The sequence below is a fragment of the Dreissena polymorpha genome, chromosome 8 (genome assembly GCF_020536995.1).
Source record: "Dreissena polymorpha isolate Duluth1 chromosome 8, UMN_Dpol_1.0, whole genome shotgun sequence".
In the NCBI taxonomy this organism is placed as follows: domain Eukaryota; kingdom Metazoa; phylum Mollusca; class Bivalvia; order Myida; family Dreissenidae; genus Dreissena; species Dreissena polymorpha.
Genome location: NC_068362.1, coordinates 44,262,071 through 44,284,698, shown reverse-complemented (window position 1 = coordinate 44,284,698; position 22,628 = coordinate 44,262,071). Strand labels below are relative to the sequence as shown.

The window sequence follows — 22,628 nt, the reverse complement described above, 5'->3', positions numbered from 1 at the left end:
GTAATCTTTGTTGTGGAGCAATTAATTAATTAATAAATAAATTAATTATTTTTGTAATTGTTTTTTGGTCACTTCTTTGTTGAATATATATATATATATATATATATATATATATATATATATATATATATATATATATATATATATATATATATATATATATATATATATATATATATATATATATATATATGACACTTACTCTTTGTTAATACATTTTCCTAAATGTTTTTGTCGTCAGCTAAAGGCTACTTATTTACTTACTGAATTGTTAACATTACACTCACTTTATGCACTTTGAATGTCCCTATTTACCGAATCGAAAATACTGGGAAGGGTCGTCATTTAATGTTGTTAAAACTTGTGACCAAACCGTTTTGCTTTTTCTATACATTCGATAACATCAATTTGTATTATATCTACTGTATGCACTATGAATCATGTGTATATTTGTATGAATGCACGAATAAAAGAAAATGCAATAAAATATTATTAAAATAAAGGCTAGTCTAACCAAACATTTTGAAGTACGAATACATTTGCATTTTCAAGTGCGTAATTACATACACGTGTAAAATATAACCATATGTTCGTTTTCAAAAATCGTATAACTATTAATTCATATAATTAATATTATAAGTGCAAATTTTAAATAATATTCAAATGATTATTTCTGAAGTAACATATTTCAATTGACGACCGAAAATATTTGTCTAAATGATCAACTTGTTTTTAAGTGGTAAATTGAGATTAAGATAATTGAAAATACAACGGATCATGTAGATCAACACGACTGTGTTCAATTGAACTTATAGCAGGACTCTAGATAAGCGGAGCAAGGGGTCTTAAAGCAACAAATACCCATTTGTTCTTCATAAAAATCCTTTGTCATTGGTGCTCGTTAGAATCGCATCATGAAAAAATCTTTCCACAGCTTTCGCACATGACAGGGCTATGTTTTACCTCGATTTGTTTTCTTTTATCTTCCTCATTCTTAAAAAACTGAGTGCACACTGAGCACTTTATGAATCCATCCTCGTGTGTCTTTAAATGGCGCTTCAAGTTGGCTTTTCTAGCATAACTGGCCTCACAAATTCCACGCGAGAACCGCTCGCTAGTAGACAACTCCTCTTCTAAACTTATGTCTAACAACGAGCAGTCGGCGGCATTCATTAACTCCGATTCGCTCATCCTGAAATATGTAATAATGACACGTTTATCCAAGTTCGTATACAGAATGTGTTGTGTTCATAATAATAACAACGACGGGTATGCACAGCTTTGACACCATTATCGTGTGATTAAATCGACCGCCTGTACCATTATTGCTTTTTGACGATGCTGGAACAGCAGCGTCCAAGGTTTGATAATCACCCTAAATTTTTTTACAATGGCGGCCTATGTAAAAGACCGAGCCAGTCCGATTGAGATAGCTCGATTTTTCAGTTACTTCCCTTTTGCAAACGCCACTGCGTAGAAGCATTGATAACATTCTCCTAGCAGAGTTGTCGTTCGTGTTTCAACATTCAACAATGGCCGCCTTAATGAGAGTCTCGATTCAAAACTTTCTTACTGCATACATTGGCTTGTTTCGCTATTTAGAAGTTGTCATTTAGGATATATGAATTATTTATTCACTAAATCTCCGCTAATGACATAATAGTTGGAATTCGAAGGATATATACTCGATGTGAATGAAGGACTTTCTGGATCGTAACAGCTTGACACGGCAAAACTGGCATACTGATTACTGGTATTTTTAGTTATCAATATAAGTCACATTGTGCTTTATAAATTGTATTCGAGCATTTTGCGACTTATTGAATGACTATGATACCCGATATCAACAGTTCATCGGGGATTTGCAGATCACCAAGCTGTTCTGAGATTCAACATTGATTTCAAACTCTTTACTGGTTAGTACTCTTTCTTAGTGTTAGTACTTTTTATCATTTTAAAGTTAAATGAACTGTGTCACAGTAAAAGAAACATTAAGCGATTGTGGCCAGTTTGGATCTAGATCAGCCTGCAGTCGCTTGAAAGCTGTTTGCTTAAAAGCGTTTTTCTGACAATAACAAATAATTTAATTGGATACTGATTTGACTGCGCTTTTCCTGTGACCTGGCTCAAATAATAGAATTGTCATTAATCAAATTATTTATTTCGAACATTAATCAATTGTTTTTCTTGTCCCTCGGGATCAATGACTCCAGCACTTTCCTGTTGAGAATTGAATACTGCTAAAGGCGATGCTAGGGGGCGTAAGAGATGTTGCACCTTCCAGTATCGCTCCATTGTTCATTGTCAGCTTGGGTTCTACGTACATGTACCCCGGGTACTCTTAAGTATACTTACATGTATCCCGGGTACGGTATATATACTAAAATGTACCCGGGAAATTTAACCCTTAATCAGTAGTTGTCGACTATTTTTTTGTAATAATTATATATACACATCAGGGCTTAACACTAACTATTTTTCAACTAGCCCGTTCGGGCTAGTAAATGCAGAACCTACTAGCCCTGACCAATCTTTCATGTGCCCTGACCCAAGTATTATAAAAACCTTTATATTTATCATTCAACTTGTATTTTCTTGTGCTTGGAGATCCTCAATTATGATTAAATCATTCTTATTAGCTTGCCTTACTATATACTGCTATCGAATTCAATATTCATCTATTTAAGACAACTATTTGTAATCTTCACGCCAATTCTGGAAAAAAATTCTTGTTTTTTTATTTCCTTATAATACTTTCTCTTACTTTCCTCCTTCCCTTTTCTTTTTGTATCCGAGGAACCCCCATGCCCACCTGTAAAGCCAAACTTAAACAACGACATGAACGTTAAAACCTTTTTTTACATAGATTGCCGGGCTACCGTCTTAAAAGAAATGGTAAGTGAATCTTAGCAAAATAAATAACGTGTTACGGTAGTTGTAACAATTGTACAGGGTTAACTCTCTACTAAAAGCCGGGATCGACCATTAATATTAGTTTTGCTAATTGAATTGCGTAAAAAATATTGTCAAAACACTTCTAATCTAAATAAAGTCTCTATCTTCCTCTAAATGGATTTATTAATCGTCTAAAGGATGGAATAACTTTTTCATAATGACAACAAATTAAAATTATTTAAAATTGATAAATAACTATTAATTTTATAGTTACTTTGTGTTAATGTCGAGTTTTATACCTTCATCATTCCAGACGATCCTGGGCGATCCCCGCTTTTAGTTTCAAACGTATTTACATTGAGAAAACATGTCACTTCGAGGAAACCAATCAAAACCCGTGTCTAGTGGCATTCCGTTTAAAAATAGGTACTGACGTGTTTTACCAGGAAAACTGCCGGGGATTTTCTGAATTGTCGGCCTCTTTTTGATTGCAATCAGGGGGTTCCGAATCTATTTCGAGATACGATCCGTTCGTTGTCTCCGAACTCACTCTGGGATTTAATTGTCATCTGATCATGCTGTATCAAGATTTTTGCATCTTTGAAAAGCTTATTTAAAACGCAGTTTATTGATATAGAATATAATCCCGCCCAAAATACACACGACCGGTCGGGCATGTTCCTGGGACATTGGCTAGCCCGGACCAAGGTACAGGCAGTGAATGTCGTTCGGACGTGCCTTTGTATTAAGCCCTGCACATTTATGTAAATTTTCTGTAGAACGGTCTCTATATTATCGGAACACATACTCAAAAAGCATGTTGATGCAGTGTTTTTTTAAGAGAAGTGTGTTTAAGAAAATCGGTTGCGCGTTTTACGACATCGGATTCTCGGAGAGAATACAACTCGGGTACAGTCTAATATGGACCGAGTGCAATTACGTTTATTTACCGTACCTGGGGTACATGTAAGTATACTTAGAGTACCCAGGGTATATGTAAGTATACTTAAGAGTACCCGGGGTACATGTAAGTAGTACCAGAGCCGACAATGACCAATCGAGCTCCATTATCCCTCATGAACCGACTCAAAAAACCGAGTCGGCAATATTTGACTTAATTTTTGGTTTGGTTGCTCTCGAGGGATCGAAAATTTCAGAATCTTCCTAAAAGCCCTACGGGTTTGATCACCAGAAGCGACATTGAAAACTAGCATACTTTGTTATCTAAAAGGCTGCTAAACCTGATATACAATGATAATGTGAATTTTATCTCACATGACGTTCATCTGTCATATTATATAAAAACTTACAGCTGCAGTAGTAAACAACTGGACAATAATTAATGAACACATCTTTCATTTGTCTTTGACACTTTGATTTTGACATGGCCTAGATTTAAATATGTGACTGGACTTTACCAGCACTCTTGTAACAGAGCTAAAGTTTAAATGTACCATTGAAGATCACCTAAATCCAGATTTGCTATTATAAACGTGTGGAAAGTTTTAAGGGTGTGACAAGTAAGCAAAAATTGGTCATTACTTAGAGGCTACAACTGATCTATGACTGTATTAAAACAAGAAAAATCAGTGCCTGATTTAGATTTCCTTAGATAGTTCAATAAAAACTAAATTCATAAGCCTGGTAACAGTTTAACGGTAATGCTACCAATGTGTCACACCAGGGCCTTGAATTTGAAATCTAGGACATGCATGGTCATTTCTTCATGAAATCAGGACACACAATTGTATTTTAAGTCCTTAATTGACCTGGCTATAGTTCTCAGATTATTATAAGCTCAATCAGTATATTTATATCATTATTTATGCTAAATGTGTATTGTAAACATATACACAATCATGCAGTTACATGATAGCAATAAATAATATCAAGCTACCCATACTATAAAGGTCATTGACAAAGCCTATGGTCACAATGTGAACACATTGAGTGTAATCGCCCTCTCGTGCCAGCAAAAACAACACGTTGACAGGTTGTCATTTTTGGCAGTTCTACTTTCACTTTCATTTTGCGACATCAAACTATAAACAATTATGTGGCTGAGAAAAATATCGCCATTGCTTTTTATGCCCCCGGTAGGATGGCCTATATCAGTTGAACTGTCAGTCAGTCAGTCAGTGTGTCAGTCTGTCCGTCCGTCCGAAAACTTTAATGGCCATAACTTTTTTAATATTGAACATAGCAACTTGATATTTGGCATACATGTGCATCTCATGGAGCTGCACATTTTCAGTTGTGATAGGTGAAGGTGAAGGTCATCATTCAAGGTCAAATGTCAAATATAAAGCCTCTGTCTGTCTGTCCGAACACTTTAACATTGGCCATAACTTTTTCAATATTGGCGTGCATGCGTATCTCATAGAGCTGCACATATTGATTGGTGAAAGGTCAAGGTCATCCTTCAAGGTCAAGGTCAAAGGTTAAATTTTGCAATATTGAAGATAGCAACTCCATATTCGGCATGCATGTGTATGTCATGGAGCTGCACATTTTGAGTGGTGAAAGGTCAAGGTCAAAGGTAAAGTATATGGCTTCAAAGCTGCGCAGCAGGGGGCATTGTGTTTCACAAACACAGCTCTTGTTTAATATATTTTCTGCACATTTCTAAAAAAAAACTTACATCAATACACGATTTTCTTCGTTAATTCAATCATTCCTGACAGACTTGTGTACTTATTTCGCTTACATTTTGACGCGCGTAGGTAGGACCGCATTACCGCTTTCGAAATGTGTATTCATACTATTGCCTTCGAGGAACTTATCTGATGTTTGACGGAAAGGGCCGAAAATGTGCGAGTGTGGGTCAAGTTCCCCACAGGTACTACTTTCCCGTTCCCCCATTTTTTTTTCGTACCCAATTTTTTTTTCATTCCCAATTTTTTGTTCGTACCCACAAAATTTTCGGTCCCATTTTTTTTGTTCCCAAATATTTTTTTTCGTACCCAAATCTTTTTTCGTACCCAAATTTGTTTCCATACCCAAATTTGTTTCGCAAAATTTGTTTACCAAATTTTTTTTTCGTACCAACATACACAATTGTGGTGATTGTGGTGATGTAGATAAACTTAACTTGATGCTTTTATATCCATCCTCTCAAAAGCATCGTCACACCAGTACTGTCAGTACATTGATTTTATTTACTGGCCTTGAGTCAATAGAATTTAGGACCTGCATCGCTGCTGAAATTTAGCTCTAAAGTGCAGTTTTAGCAGAGTGATGTTTCATTGCACGCTATCTAGTATATAATTAAATGGCCTTAGAACCTTCATTAGGACATAAATGTACATGCTTTACATCAGCCGTTTCGCTATAAAGAATATAATCAAAAATTACATAGTACACGAGGTTAAATCATTTTAAATAATCATCTTCGATATGTCTGATGAGTAACATTTTTAATGTAATTTTAAAAACTTTAAGCTCCTGTACTAAGCGAATCCAGCTGTTGGGTACTCATACAGACTGTACACATCAGACATATCGAATTAGTTTCATGTGTCTTTCACATTTATGCAAAGTCATCATCATATTCCAAAGGGATTAGAACATGTTTCTATAATTCGTTTTTAATTTACGTCAGTACATACTTTTTATGTGTTGCCTGCTTACTATAACAGTATTCCACTGCATTTCTGATTCACTAAATAGTGTGTGTAATATCTGGTAAAAAGTGTCGACTAATCTGGAATCGAAGTGCCATTGTCTTTGAGATGATCGGTAAACGAAGTGTCCATGAAAATTTGGCATCCGACTCTTAAAACATTTGACTTTCCTTAAATACGTTAGTTAACTAAAATTTAACATGTTGTAACATTAATGGAAATACTGTTCTTTTATTTCGATTAGTTGGCACGTTCTTTATTTATTTCCAAATATTTTTATTGTGTTGAAATACCTGCTGATCATCGAATTCATGATGATTATCGATGGAATTTTACTTTTTTTAAAATTATAATCCACTTTTTCCATGAAGTTCTTGTTCCCCAATACGAAGTACTATACTATTAATCGACCAAATAATGTTACCTGTCTGAAAACCAAAGGAACGGAATATAAATGCAAAAAACTTGAAGAACTCGCCTCTCGCGCGTGGCTTTTGTTGTGATCTGGTATCGAAGTGCCATCAGGTATCAAAGTATCCGCATACCCACGCCTACTTTGCGTAGTTAATTTCACTGAATTTCACATTTCTTAACTCTCACTCTCTTTTATTTTCAGATCTCATCATTACGATAAATGTTAAAGTTCACCTACCAACTCAAGTGTAGTTAAAGCTGGCAGCAAACTACCAATTGGAGCCACAGTGGCAGATTTAAGCGAGTCGGCAGAACTTTCATTGCGTACTGATGATCAGAGGACCACCAAGACAACACAGTCTGGATTACTACATGGATGACCTCCCTTCACCTGAAACACTTAAGGCCGACATTGAGTGCTGGGGAATTAAGTGGGGTAATGACCCCCCCTGCAACTTAAGGTGCTGCATTGAAAGCATGCAATAACTAAATATTCCCAAACATTTATACCATTTAAAAATGCAGCAACGTTTCCAGTGACAAGCTGTGAATGCGAAAGGAGCATATCGACGTTAGGGAATGTTAAAACAGGTTGTCGTTCAACTATGAGGGCAGAAAGACTCACTGGTCTGTGGCTTATGTCAGTGCACAGGGACATCGAGGTATACCTAAGTAATATTGTCCAACAATTTGCAAGGAAGAATCCATGAAAAATGAAACTGCCTTGTATTTTGGAGTCTTATTTGGATACTAAGGAAAAGGACGTGTGTAAAGTTAAAGAGACTGTTTTGTTTGTAAATGTGCCTTATTACTGTAATACAGTTTAAAAAGTGTGAGTTTTTGTGTATTTGTTTCTTGCAAAACAATTGAAAGTGTATCCGAATTATAATAAAAAATAATCATATTTAAAACACAGCATTTTATTTCAATTCTTTATGTTGAATGCACCAATATTAAGTATGAACGTATTAATATATGACCATTTATTGAACACATACATTTTGCCGCCCCCCCTATTCGCATTTGTTTTGTTAACAAGGTTTGTGCCCCCCAGTTGAGCCCTCTTTGGATCCGGCCCTGCTTTTATATATGTTTCACGTCAAACTGTGAAACCATTGTCAATTACCGGTATACATAGTTATTTCCCCATTACACAAATGTAATGGTACATTGCCCCAGGTTTTTATTTCTTAATCTGGTTGTAAAAACACATGATCGAAGTGTCACCAGATAAGTGGGGCCAGTGTGTTTTCTTACCATTTTAGGCTTGGGGCCGTGTCCCTTTGGATTGGGGTATATCGCAGTGTTTTGACTAAAATTGGGAAACTAGAGTTGTTCTTTTGCTATCAAATACTTTAAAGTTGAGAAGATACCTGTTTTCAATATTACATGTTTATATATTTTCTAAGGTTCAACTTGTAGAGCTGGATGGGGGATGAATTAATTGTTGAGATCTAAAAACTAATTGTGAGGGGAAGAAACCTTTGATTGGGACTTTTGAGGCCTTATTTGGGAAAAATATATACTTTTTGCATTGGGAATGGGGCTGTAAATTGGCCCCAAGTTTGAAAGAAAAAAACACTGAGGGCATAATTCTGGTCAAATAGCATTGCAAAATAAACTGTACAAAATGTTATAGTAATTAATTGTAGAAGGAAAGCTGCATGTCTGAGAATTCACAAGAAAAATAGTTTAGCGAAAAACAGTAAAGTCTTACTCTGATTATTTGTGTCTTGTTCTGAGAAAACTGGGCTTAATGCTTGTGCGTAAAGTGCCGTCCCAGATTAGCCTGTGCAGTCCGCTTTTATGGTATTTTTAGTTTGAAGGAAGTCCCTTCTTACCGAAAATCAAGTTTAAGCGGAAAGTGCCGTCCCTGATTAGCCTGTGCGGACTGCACAGGCTAATCTGGGATGGCACTTTACGCACATGTATTATTCCCATTTTAATCAGAACAAGACACATGGTAAAAAGTAACTTAAGTCTTGATTTCACGCATTAAAAAAGCTAACACTTGATTTCAATGAAAGACTAGGCAGTGATGGAAAGTAAATATCTTTTCTTATCATGATATATTGTATAACACTTGTCTGGGTTTTGTTTCTCAGTAATGCTTAAGTTAGTCTCCCTGTATTATATTTAAACTATTCTTAATGGTTACCGGCTCATTCACATTTCATATATTGTTTTCAGCCCAAGCCTAGAATCGGCGTTGCTATTGGTGACCAGATTCCGGATTTGGGTGTTGTCAAAGTGTTCTTTGAAGGACCTGTCATGAGGACTCAGCAGCATGTCTTCGATGAGGTAACACAACCCCACTTGTGTATAATACTATAATGACAGAATTTATATCATTGTTCGGAATCAGCATGTAAGGTCTACAGTGGTTAGTCTTGGATGGCACACTCAGCCACCAGTAGATTTATGATAAATCACAATACCATTAAAACTGAAAGTGTTGAAGAGAGTGAAGAGCACAGACAAGGAGGTCACTATGCAAGTGCATTTCCATTTTCCATGCTGCAGCTTAAAAGTTAAAGTTTAATATATGTCTAAGCTTACCAGTGCATAGTTATTTTAATTAAAGAATTAAAGCAACATCATGTACTTTATAATATAGATTGCTGAGTAATAGAATAGAATGTTTGAACATTTTTTGTCATGACAGATTTCAGACTCTCTTTTAATCTACTATTTTCAGACAAGTTTGAATTCATTTATGGCACTTGGGCGCCCTGCATGGCAGGAGACGCGGGAAACATTGCAGAGAATTCTGTCATTAGATGAACAAGGCCTACGAGATAACCATGCCCTCAGAGAAAAGTATGAACATTTTATTATGAACATTACTACCCGGTAGATAATTTGTTGTTTTACAGAAGTTAAACATAAATTCGAAAATTTAATTGATTAGAGAATATAGACTTATTTTTCTAGGTTGATTGACTGGATTGGCAACCATCTTTGGTACTTGGTTGCCTAGTCAATGAGGTGCCCAGAACTAAGTACCAGTACACATCAAGTGTAATTTGAACTAAATAAATCAGATAACAGTACATTATTACAATTTCAAGCATTATTTCCATTGCTTAAGTGTATTAATACTGTTGACATTCTTTAAGAAACAAATAGAACGGAACTCAAGAATCCCATAAGAAATACAATATTCACATTTCATTCCATAAAATTTGCAATTCTGCAATCTATATTAAACAAAATTCATCTCATTACTTGCTGTTTCATTTCACTGGTCTTAATAACCCTATTACAATAGCTTCTATCGGTTGTATCCAATATCTTCCTAAGGTTTTGTCGTTATCCACTGGAAGGTAAATTGAGGCTAATTGTTTAAAAAAAGCTATCATACCTGACCTTATATCTACACTCTCTAGGTTCACAGGAAATGCCTTATTTCAATTCCTGCTTTATAATTTGAAAGATGTTGTAATGAAAACACCACTGACTGCAGTTTTGGCAAATACCTGGTATATCTTCATATTGTATTATACACAAAATATTCAATTTGCTTGTTTTGAAAGTATGACATTCAGCAATTTTTTTTTCATTGATGTTATGATATAACAATAACATTACATTCTCATATTCACATTCTTATTTATATTCCATGATTTACTTTGTACTTTAAGAGCCCTTGTTCCCCAGTCTTCCGCCACAATGCACATACCAGCAAAGATTGGAGACTACACAGACTTCTACTCCTCTAAGAACCACGCCTACAATGTGGGAGTCATGTTCCGAGGCAAAGACAATGCCCTCATGCCCAATTGGTACCCATAGAATCTTAATGACAAAGTAGTCATATAGAGTATGATAATCGTAATGATCCTCATGTATGTTTTTGTTGTTATATTGTTTTGGCGTTGTCCGTCCGTCTTTCCGTCCGTTCGTCGGTCCGGAGCTATATCTTGGAAGTGCTTTGGTGGATTTAATTGAAACTTGGTATGAGTATATATATGGATAAGAAAATGATGCATGCCAAATGGCATTTTACACCATCTGTTAATAAAGGAGTTATGGCCCTTTGTATCTTTAAAAAATGCTTTTTTTGAGTGTTAAATATAACAGAAGCATATTGGCGGGGGATATCAATTCAACAAATTGGCTTGTTTGTTATTGACAGCTAGTTTTCAATACATATTGAGCCATGCTCTGTGAAAACGGGGTTTAATGCGTGTGCGTAAAGTGTCGTCTCAGATCTAATCAGGGATGACACTTTCCACTTTAATGATACTTTTCGTTTTAAGAAAATCTCTTCTTAGTAAAAATTAAGTTTAGCCGGAAAGTGTTCTTTGCTTAGGCTAATCTGGGACAACACTTTACACACATGCATTAAACCAGCTTTTCACATGGTGCGGCTAATATATTAAAATGAGCCATTGCATGACAAAACCTACTTAAGTGAAATAAATATAATTGGTGTATTTACATGTTAAATTGTTGTATGTATCTTTCCAGTCGGAAGGTTGCTTTGATGTTTAACGCTTGGTAGTGTTATGGTACTATAACAACCATCGGAATAGGAACCATTATCAAAATCATGACACTGAGGTTTGATTTTCCTTACATTACCATAATTTTCACAAGGGTCAATACAGATTTTGCAGTTGAATGGCTCAGGCTATGTCATTATTGTCTATTGAAGCCTTATTCAAAGAAACTGATTGATAAATTGAATGCATAGCTGCATATTTTACCTATGGTTCTGTCTCACGTCAGGTGATATATTGAATGCATAGCTGCATATTTTACCCATGGTTCTGCCTCACTTCAGGTGATATATTGAATGCATAGATACAAATTTTACCTATGGTTCTGTCTCACTTCAGGTGATATATTGAATGCATAGATACAATTTAACCTATGGTTCTGTCTCACTTCAGGTGATATATTGAATGCATAGATACAAATTTTACCTATGGTTCTGTCTCACTTCAGGACTCACATCCCAGTGGGTTACCATGGCAGGTCCTCCTCAGTTGTTGTTTCCGGTACACCCATCAGGAGACCCAATGGACAGATCTGTCCTGATGAAAGTAAGTCTTTTGTATATCATGCTTAACCCTTTCCAACTTAGAAGCCAAGTGAATATATGTCTATGTGCAAACAGAATAAAACCAGAACAGCCTGCGAGTAACTCGCAGTGCAAGTAACTTACAGTCTGTTCAGGTTTTTATGCTGTTTGCTGCTCATCGGTATCTAGGGGTTGGAAATGAAGCGTTAAAACCTTGAATCTTGTAAGATAGGTCTTAAGTTATATTTAACTTTCTAAGGGACTACAAACGCGTCTTAATACGTATTTGGTAAAGGGTTAATGCATGTGTGTAAAGTGTTGTCCCAGATTGGCCCGTGCAGTCTGCACATGCTTATCAGGGATGACACTTTCCACTTTTATTGATTTTTTGTTTATAGGAAGTCTCTTCTAAAGGAAAATCCACTTAAGGTGTTAAGTGTTGTCCCATATAAGCCTTTGCGGATTGCTGAGGTTAATATGGGACGACACTTAATGCATATTACTTCCTGCATTCTAGGCAAGCCACCAGTGTTCAGCACATGCAAGCTGTTTGACTTTGAGCTGGAGACAGCGTTCTTTACGGGCCGTGCTACAAGACTTGGGGAGCCCATACCCATTGAGAAGGCAGATGATTACATATTTGGAATGGTCCTTATGAACGACTGGTCAGGTAAGATGCTGATTTTCATTTAACAGTTTATCATTGTGGCTAAATATGATTAAATACTTATCCTTAACTTCAGATTACAAGCCATTGCAAAATAACCGGTATGTGAATCAATATGTAGCTTTTGAATTTAAAAAATATAATTCCTCTCATTTTTCAAAAGGTTGAACTTTTGGAAAAACAACAGCAAAAATATTGCCATTGTTTGGGTGGCTCCTGAATAATGAAAATCTATTGTCTTCAGTTATCAAGGTTTTCATACAATAAAGGTAAATACTGGCCTGTCTGTCTGTCTGTCTGTCTGTCTGTCTGTCTGGTCTGGTCTGGTCTGGTCTGGTCTGGTCTGGTCTGGTTTGTCTGTCTGTCATTCTGTCCCAAAACTTAAACCTAGGTTAAATTTTTCTGATAACTTTTGCAATATTGAAGATAGCAACTTAATATTTGGCATCCAAGGGAAGTAATAAGCTTATAGGTAGATAATGTCAAAATCTGCCAAATGATATATTGAAATTTTATTTCGAAGCGGAGCAATAAACACATCTCTTGTTATATTTGAAACAGTAATGCAGAATTTTGTGTAAAGCTCACTCAGAATTTCTACGGACAAACTCTGGGTCAATCATATATACAGAAATATACAAAAATAAGTGTTATTATTATTATTTTATATTTTCTGAATGTTTCTCCTTCAGCTCGTGACATACAGAAGTGGGAATATGTGCCCCTTGGACCCTTCCTTGGCAAGAACCTGGGTACCACAGTGTCACCCTGGGTCGTTACCATGGATGCACTGAAACCATTCATTGTTGCGAACGCTACACAAGATCCCAAACCTATGCCCTACCTTACCCACGAGGATAACTACAACTTTGATATAGCCTTGGAAGTGGCTATTAAATGTAGGAGTCTGAGTCTTCAGAATGTTCTCTAATGTTTTTTAGAAGATCAGAATTAATTCTGGTATTTAAGATGTCAAAATTCTTATTTTAAAATAACTGTTTCAACACAAGATATTTTTATGCCCCCGGATCGAAAGATCGGGGGTATATTGTTTTTGGCCTGTCTGTCTGTCATTCCGTCATTCTGTCATCAAAACTTAAACCTTACGTTAAAGTTTTAGAATAACTTTTGAAATATTGAACATAGCAACTTGATATTTGGCATGCATGTGTATCTCATCGAGCTGCACATTTTGAGTGGTGAAAGGTCAAGGTCATCCTTCAAGTTCAAAGGTAAAAAACAACAAAAAACTTTAACCTTACATTAAAGTTTTGCAATAACTTTTTAAATATTCAACATAGCAACTTCATATTTGGCATGCATGTTTATCTCATGGAGCTGCACATTTTGAGTGGTGAAAGGTCAAGGTCATCCTTCAAGGTCAAAGGTAAAAAAAAGCGGCCCATTAGGGGGCATTGTGTTTCTGACAAACACATCTCTTGTTATTTTGATTATTAGTTTCGGTTAAATGTAATATTGCATTAAAAAAGCTTTGAAAATACTTATTGCAGTGCCTCTCTGTGCATGTATTTATTAGGTCCTTTTGCATGTGACGCTGCATTTGGACCCAAGTGCCTAAGACTTAGCTGAGGCTAAGATGCTTAGGGGACCAATGCAAACAACTGCATTAATCAGACAGCCGTGTGTTGTCTTTCTTTGAAAAAAGTGTTGGTCATTCATGGAATATTATAATATTTTTAGTGAAAAAATAAATTCCTTTTTTTTATGTCCCCCACTATAGTAGTGGGGGACATATTGTTTTTGCCCTGTCTGTCTGTTTGTCTGTCTGTTGGTCTGTTTGCGCCAACTTTAACATTTTGAAATAACTTTTGCTATATTGAAGATAGAAACTTCATATTTGGCATGCATGTGTATCTCATGAAGCTGCACATTTTTAGTGGTGAAAGGTCAAGGTCATCCTTCAAGGTCAGAGGTCAAATATATATGGCCAAAATCGCTCATTTTATGAATACTTTTGCAATATTGAAGATAGCAACTTGATATTTGGCATGCATGTGTATCTCATGGAGCTGCACATTTTGAGTGGTAAAAGGTCAAGGTCAAGGTCATCCTTTAAGGTCAGAGGTCAAATATATGTGGCCCATATTGCTTATTTTATAAATACTTTTGCAATATTGAAGATAGCAACTTGATAAATGGCATGCATGTGCATCTCATGGAGCTGCACATTTTGAGTGGTGAAAAGTCAAGGTCAAGGTCATCCTTCAAGGTCAGAGGTCAAATATATGTGGCCCAAATCGCTTATTTTATGAATACTTTTGCAATATTGAAGATAGCAACTTGATATTTGGCATGCATGTGTATCTCATGGAGCTGCACATTTTGAGTGGTGAAAGGTCAAGGTCATCCTTCACAAGGTCAAGGTCATCCTTCAAAGTCAAACGTCATATAGGGGGACATTGTGTTTCACAAACGCATCTTGTTTCTGTCACATTTAACAAATGTTATCGGTTTTTCATAAGAAGTAACGATATCTTCAAATTCTTCCCTTAACTTTAAATCAATTACACAAGAGAGGTAATCACACAATTACACATCAACCCTGTGCTCAGGTGATGGGTTGTCAGCCCCTGCCACCATCTGCCGCAGCAACTACAAGCACATGTACTGGACGATGAAGCAGCAGCTAGCCCACCATACAGTCACTGGCTGCAACATCAACCCTGGAGATCTCATGGGCTCAGGAACCATCTCAGGGGAGGTAACTGTATCGTCAGTTCAGTTTGAAAGTTGACAGGATATTCATGAATGTTTCTAGCATTACAGCTTATTAAACGCTTAAATTGTTTCCCATAGATATACTAATTTTTTCCCCATTCATGTTTCAGAAACGATTCCTTGAGACTGAATTGAGTGTAATTCCTAACTTGTTTTAACTCAAATTCTGAATGGAAACTAATATATTAATTGTAACACTATTTTCCTACATTTATGCATTTAAGCCAGGTTCATGTCTGGCATTTACATCTGATATAGAATTTAGAATGGCAAACAAACCCTATGTTTAATGAAATAAAATAAAAGTTTCGCAAACAAAAACTATTAACAATTAGTTTTAAACAATTACTGTAACTGCAGAAAATATTGTAACGTAAACGTACCCCGGAATTCTTATGCTAAATTGGTTGTTGTCGGCTAATTTTTAGCTCGGCTGTTTTTCGGAGAAAACCCGAGGTATTGTCATAGCCAGCTCATCGTCCGCCGTCCAACGTCCGCCGTCCGCGTCGTGCTAAAACCTTAACATTTTGTTAAGGTTATGAACATTGGCTCTAAAATCAAAGTGCTTCAACCTACAACTTTGAAACTTCATATGTAGCTGCACCTTGATGAGTTCTACATGCCACACCCTTTTTTGGGTCACTGGCTCAAAGGTTAAGGTCACTGTGACCTCTATAAAAACAAAACAAAACAACATTCTAACAAGCTTTCATTTATTCAAAACTGAACCCGCAGCCGAGCCTGGCACCCGTTATGCTTGTTTCAAATTAATTATGTTAATATTCATCTCAATATTCTGTAAAATTGCCTCAATATTATCTTAACTCCTAATCAAAAAAGCATTTTTAGGCAGTTTTTGTTCAAGGAGAATTTTGTTTCGAATTCCGTAGCGAGTTTTTCGACTTCGGATTTTGGGTGGGAATAAAACTCGGGTACAATCTAAATTTGCCAGTTAGGAGTTAGTATATTTTCCATACCTGAGGTACACTTAAGTATACTTAAGAGTACCCAGGGTACATTTAAGTAGTACCTGAGCCAGCAATGACCAATCGAGCATAACTTACAGCTACACTTATATTGAAAAATACCCCTAAATACTGTTTGTGTGTGTACAGACTGAGGATTCCTATGGCAGCATGCTGGAACTCTGCTGGAAAGGAACCAAGACTATTGAGCTGGGAAACGGACTCACCCGCAAGTTTCTACAAGATGGGGATGAAGTCATCATGACAGGTACCTATACAGAAATATATAGAGTATTATTTACAGTCATGTATAATGTGCACCAAATTGTTTTTGAGTGAAGAAATGGGGAAAAATATTTTGAGAGTTTGGGTGAAATTCTGTAGTCTATCTGTAGGCTGTGCTTTATTGTTTGATATTAAATACCACCATTGTTTTTATGCTGCAATTTCTGCTATCTACTTCATGTTGCACCCATGAGATATTTAGGATGACTGCTATGGTAAAAATATAGAGTGAGAAAATTAAGTGTGATAATGTTTTCTAGTAGACTGTTGTGAGTCTTAAATTTGAAAGCAATTCTAGTTGTGCACATCAAATTTTTATAGTTGCCTCCCCTAATTCATGAATTTCAATTTTGTGTTGAAAGGTTCAATCAGAAATACAAAGCAATTGCATGCTTTAATATGAGTGGATTACTTCACTAAATACTATCAAACTTATTGCTGCAATTCTTTGGCCAAAGATGGAAGATTAAACCGTTACTAACAATTGAACTACTTATTATTACAAGTGTACCAGCATATAACCTGTGGTGCAAATTCTCTAAGATTCCTACATTACTTGCATAATATAATCATATTGTTTGCTTGTGTTAATATTCTAGAGGTCGTAATATTTCATAACCTTTAATTTGATTTATCCAGTCCAGAGATGTGGATAACATCTACGTCTCTGTCCATTCCCAGTCTTTCAGCATTGAAATTGTATCTTTTTTTCTTTTTCAGGCTTCTGTACAGGTGACGGATACAGGGTAGGGTTTGGTACCTGTGTAGGAAAGGTTCTACCCGCACACCCACTGTAGAAGAGCCTTCCCTACAGTAAACATGGGATGTTAAAGCAAGACAAATGTCTATAAAGAATCTTTTTTTCATACACTAACACATCATATATATATATATATATATATCAATGATATATATCAATTGAGAATATCAATTTATTGCCTTAAATTTATGTTTGAAAACAAATTAAAAACTCTGCATACAATGTAATCATGGCAATACAATTGAATTTAAACAAAAAAGATTAAACATTTTGTTGCAGTTACACTTACTTGGAAAAGGGAAAGATATACTGCATGTTATGGAAATCAAGGAATTCTAGTCAATAATCATAATTAAATTAAAAATAACTTGAATGTGTAAAATGGAAGGGCAATTGTCCATTTAATATATGTAGATGAGCTGAAATTGTTATTAATCGAAGAGTGAGTTAACCAGTATTTTAGTTTGAGAGCATAAAAATGTTATACTGGTTTTTAACTTATTACTCCATGCTTGTTATTTCTAATTTGCAAATGATTCATCATGTTTAATAACCAAGAAGTGTAATACATTTTTACGCTTCCTTCATGATAATGTTGGAAGGGCATAAATTGTTATCCCTGTCTGTGTGTTTGAGCGTGTGGTTTGTTTTTGTGGGGACATTTTGTGTGATTTGATGATCAGATTTGAAAATAATTGTGCACGAATAATCATCTTGCCATGCCATGTCCGTGCTTAAGACAACCATGTTGCTAGCTTAAAGCAAAGACTGCAGTTGACAATTGGAGTCTGCTTTTCTATATATTTGTTTATAGGGGAATAACATAAAGTACTTTTTCGTCCTATTACTCTGATGTGCATTATGGGATTTCAAAATTAAATTGAAACATAAAATCATCATATCAAGATGACTTGTAATGTTCAACAACTGTGGCACTATTATTACAGGCTGTGTTGACTTTTTATATTTTGTCTGTCACACAATGGTTTCTGTGTCCATTAAGGGGGCTTCCTTGTTTTTCAGACCCTTTTTAATTAATCATTTGTTCATGTATTAAGTTATCTGTATTTTAAGAAGTATAGTTGTTGCGTTTTAGCTGACCTGTCACGAAGTGACATAGTGAGCTTATGTGACTGTGTGATGTCCGTTGTGTGTGCGTGTGTGCGTGCGTCCGTCAACAATTTGTTTGTGTAGACAGTAGAGGTCACAGTTTTCATTCAATCTTTATGAAATTTGGCCAGAATGTTTATCTTGATGAAATCTGGGTTGGGATTGTATTTGGGTCATCTGGGGTCAAAAACTAGGTCACTATGTCAAAAACTAGGTCACATAATAGGTCAAATAATAGAAAAACCTTGTGTAGACAATAGAGGTTGCCATTTTCATCCAATCTTTATGAAATTTGGTCATAATGTTTATCTTGATAAAATCTGGGTTGGGATTGTATTTGGGTCATCTGGGGTCAAAAACTAGGTCACTAGGTCAAATAATTAAAAAATCATCAACAATTTGTTTGTGTAGACAGTAGAGGTCACAGTTTTCATCCAATGTTTATGAAATTTTGTCAGAATGTTTATCTTGATGAAATCTGGGTTGGGATTGTATTTAGGTCATCTTGGATCAAGAACTAGGTCACTAGGTCAAAAACAAGGTCAAATAATAGAAAAACCTTGTGTTTACAATAGAGGTTGCAGTTTTCATCCATTCTTTATGAAATTTGGTCAGAATGTTTATCTTGATGAAATCTCGCTTGGGTATGAATTTGGGTCATCTGGGGTCAAAAACTAGGTCACTAGGTCAAAAGCTAGGTCAAATAATAGAAAAATCTTGTGTAGACAATAGAGGTCGCAGTTTTCATCCAATCTTTATGAAATTTGGTCAGAATGTTTATCTTGATGAAATCTGGGTTGGGATTGTATTTGGGTCATCTGAGGTCAAAAACTAGGTCACTAGGTCAAATAATAGAAAAAACGTCAACAATTTGTGTGGACAGTAGAGGTATCAGTTTTTATCCAATCTTTATGAAATTTGGTCAGAATATTTATCTTGATGAAATCTGGGTTGGGATTGTATTTGGGTCATCTGGGGTCAAAAACTAGGTCAATTGGTCAAAAACTAGGTCACTAGGTGAAATAATAGAAAAATCTTGTATAGACAATAGAGGTCGCAGTTTTCATCCAATATTTATGAAATTTGGTCAGAATGTTTATCTTGATGAAATCTGGGTTGGTATTGTATTTGGGTCATCTTGGGTAAAAAACTAGGTCACTAGGTCAAATAATAGAAAAACCTTGTGTAGACAATAGAGGTCACAGTTTTCATCCAATCTTCATGAAATTTGGTCAGAATGTTTGTCTTGATAAAATCTGGGTTGGGATTGTATTTGGGTCACCTGGAGTCAAAAACTAGGTCAATAGGTCAAATATTAGAAAAACCTTGTGTAGACAATAGAGGTCACAGTTTTCATCCAATCTTTATGAAATTTGGTCAGAATGTTTATCTTGATGAAAACTGGGTTGGGATTGTATTTGGTTAGTCAGGTGAGCGATTCAGGGCCATCATGGCCCTCTTGTTGTAAATGCCAATAATTGAGATTGCTGACATTCCAGTGAAGTGAAAGCTTTAAATAAATAGATTGCTGATTGTGCTTTGCTTTTTTATGTCTGTCTGTCTGTCTGTCCGTCACACTTTGCGTTTAGGTTTAGAAAAATGCTCATAACTTCTATGTCGCTTCAGATGTAACCTTCATACTTGGTATGCATGTGTTTATGGACAAGACCTTTCCATACGCACACAAATTTTGACCCCTTTGACCTTGACCTTGAACTTAGGGTTCGCATTTAGGTTTAAAAAAATTGCGTTTAGGTTTAGAAAAATGCTCATAACTTCTATCAAAGTGTTTATCGGGGGCATATGTCATCCTGTGGAGACAGCTCTTGTTTGAATTGGTCACAGTGCTACAATTTCCTAGTATTTATTTTGTAAATCAGTTTTATGATGGTTGTAAAAATGAATAACGTGTTATTCATACAATGAATTGATATTTGTCCTCACTCATTTTAATGAAATTATTTATATATTACTTCATGCATACTTGGTGGATAAATAATTATACGAAGACAAGTGCCTTATTTCATGAAGTCATGGTGTGTTAAAGTTATAACCCTGGTATATAGCGGTAATGCATATATGGTGAGTGTATGACATTGTTTCTAAGACTACAAATTGCAAAAAATGAAGTTCTTCAAAAACATACCGGTAGAAAGATATTTGTTATATTTATATTATCTACATGTAGTAACATATTATTAAAATCATATATTGTTATTGAAGGTGCTTTTATAAAAGCTTGAGCCCATATTTGCTTCAGTAACTACTCACTAGAATTCATCATGAAAGCAAATCATTGTTCACTATGGTAACATTTAGCATTATTTTTATCTTCTACACTTTATTTGTTCGAATATATTTGAATTTTGAAATAAATAGTTTATGGATGTTTTAATTTCATTCCTACTGACTGGAAAATTTATTGCTAATTGACTAATGATAATAAACGCTTAAAATATGTTGTTTTGGGTTACCAACATAACTTTAAAATACCACAGCCCTTTTGAACATTTTAATAAATTTGTGAGGTATTATTTTGTAGTAAGTTAAGTTTGAAATAGCTCGACAATAAAATGAATTGTCCGTGCTTAATACATCACCCAAATTTCGGCGTTTGCGTCCATGAATTACTCTTATTAAGGTTAAGTTGCCAAATCTTCAGGTCACTGCTTGTACTTAAGGTATTTAGTTGAAAGTTCACATACATGTTTGGGGTCATTGTGTGAGGCCCCTGACCAAGTTCCATATCTCTGACATGCGCATTAATAGAATTATGCACCCTTTTAGAACATACATCTTTGGTTGAGATAAAAGTTCATCTATTCCACATAATTGTATTTCATGTAGTCAATGAAACTTCACATGTGTTCGGAGTCATTGTGTGGGGTAATTTACCAAGTTTCATAACTGTTACCGGCAGTATAGCAAAGTTATACCTGCGTTGTACTTATTTTTTTACTAAAGCACATTCCGTAATATGTTTTTAGCACACCTGAGCACAACGTGCTCATGGTGAGCTTTTGTGATCGCCTTTTGTCCGTCGTTCGTTGTCCGTCGTGCATTGTCCGTTGTGCGACGTCAACATTTGCCTTGTTCACTCTCTAGAGGCCACATTTATTGTCCAATCTTCATGAAATTTGGTCAGAAGATTGGTGTCAATGATATCTTGGATGAGTTCGAAAATGGTTACGTTTGCTTGAAAAAGTTATTCTTTTCCATGCTCTTTAAAGCTAATAAAATGTCTTCTCTACTTATATCTTGTGATAATATATCATTATCTTCATTAGAAACTTTAGGTAAATTGTTAAGAAATACATCATTACACGCTTTAATTCTATTTTATATTTTAAAACCTAATACATTTAGCATTTTGCTAAGCACTTTTATACACTTATATATACTGGTATTTGCAATATATCAGACACAATTCAAATATGAATTAGTAATAACTGGAATCAAGGCTTAAATTCATTTTTGATTACGTATGCGAATAATGATGCACCACCTCACGAATTGCACAAGTTTGTTATTTTATAAATGGATGTTACTAGACCATACGTATTGCTTAAAAAGGGACACAATTGTATTCATATAAAATTATCATGTTTACATAATTACTTCCTCTTTTGCCCCTTATTTTGGATGATGAGTAATTCTAGAATCCTCACCAAGCGTTAACTTATGTGTGTGATCATCGTTAACTATTGAATCTGTCTAATTCAATAGATAAATAGCTTTACATTCGATAAACCCACAAGGAAGATAAGTCTTGCAGTTGATTGGCTCATTATCATCAAACCATTTATTGACGTAAGTATCAAGGATAAACTCAGACCCAACAATTATGACATCAGAGCTATAATAATTGCATACTATAAATGTTGCTTATGTCATAAGCGCACTATTCTATTCAGAAGAATGATCATGCCCCCCTTCGAAGAAGAGGGGGTATATTTCTTTGCTCATGTCGGTCGGTCGGTCGGTCTGTCGGTCCGTCCACCAGGTGGTTGTCAGACGATAACTCAAGAACACTTGGGCCTAGGATCATGAAACTTCATAGGTACATTGATCATGACTCGCAGATGACCCCTATTGATTTTGAGTCACTAGGTCAAAGGTCAATGTCACGGTGACCTGAAAT

The 22,628-nt window shown here is 35.4% G+C and overlaps 1 protein-coding gene across 1 annotated transcript in view; it reads left to right on the top strand.

The window, feature by feature from the left end:
* Positions 1–17,442, top strand: part of LOC127841559 (fumarylacetoacetase-like) — a 106,040-nt gene extending 88,598 nt beyond the window's left edge. Inside the window, exon 10 of the mRNA XM_052370479.1 lies at positions 17,338–17,442. Within this exon, the coding sequence (XP_052226439.1) occupies positions 17,338–17,414 (77 nt within the window). The 3' untranslated portion in view covers positions 17,415–17,442. The remainder of the gene's footprint in view (positions 1–17,337) is intronic.
* Positions 17,443–22,628: the final 5,186 nt, after the last annotated feature.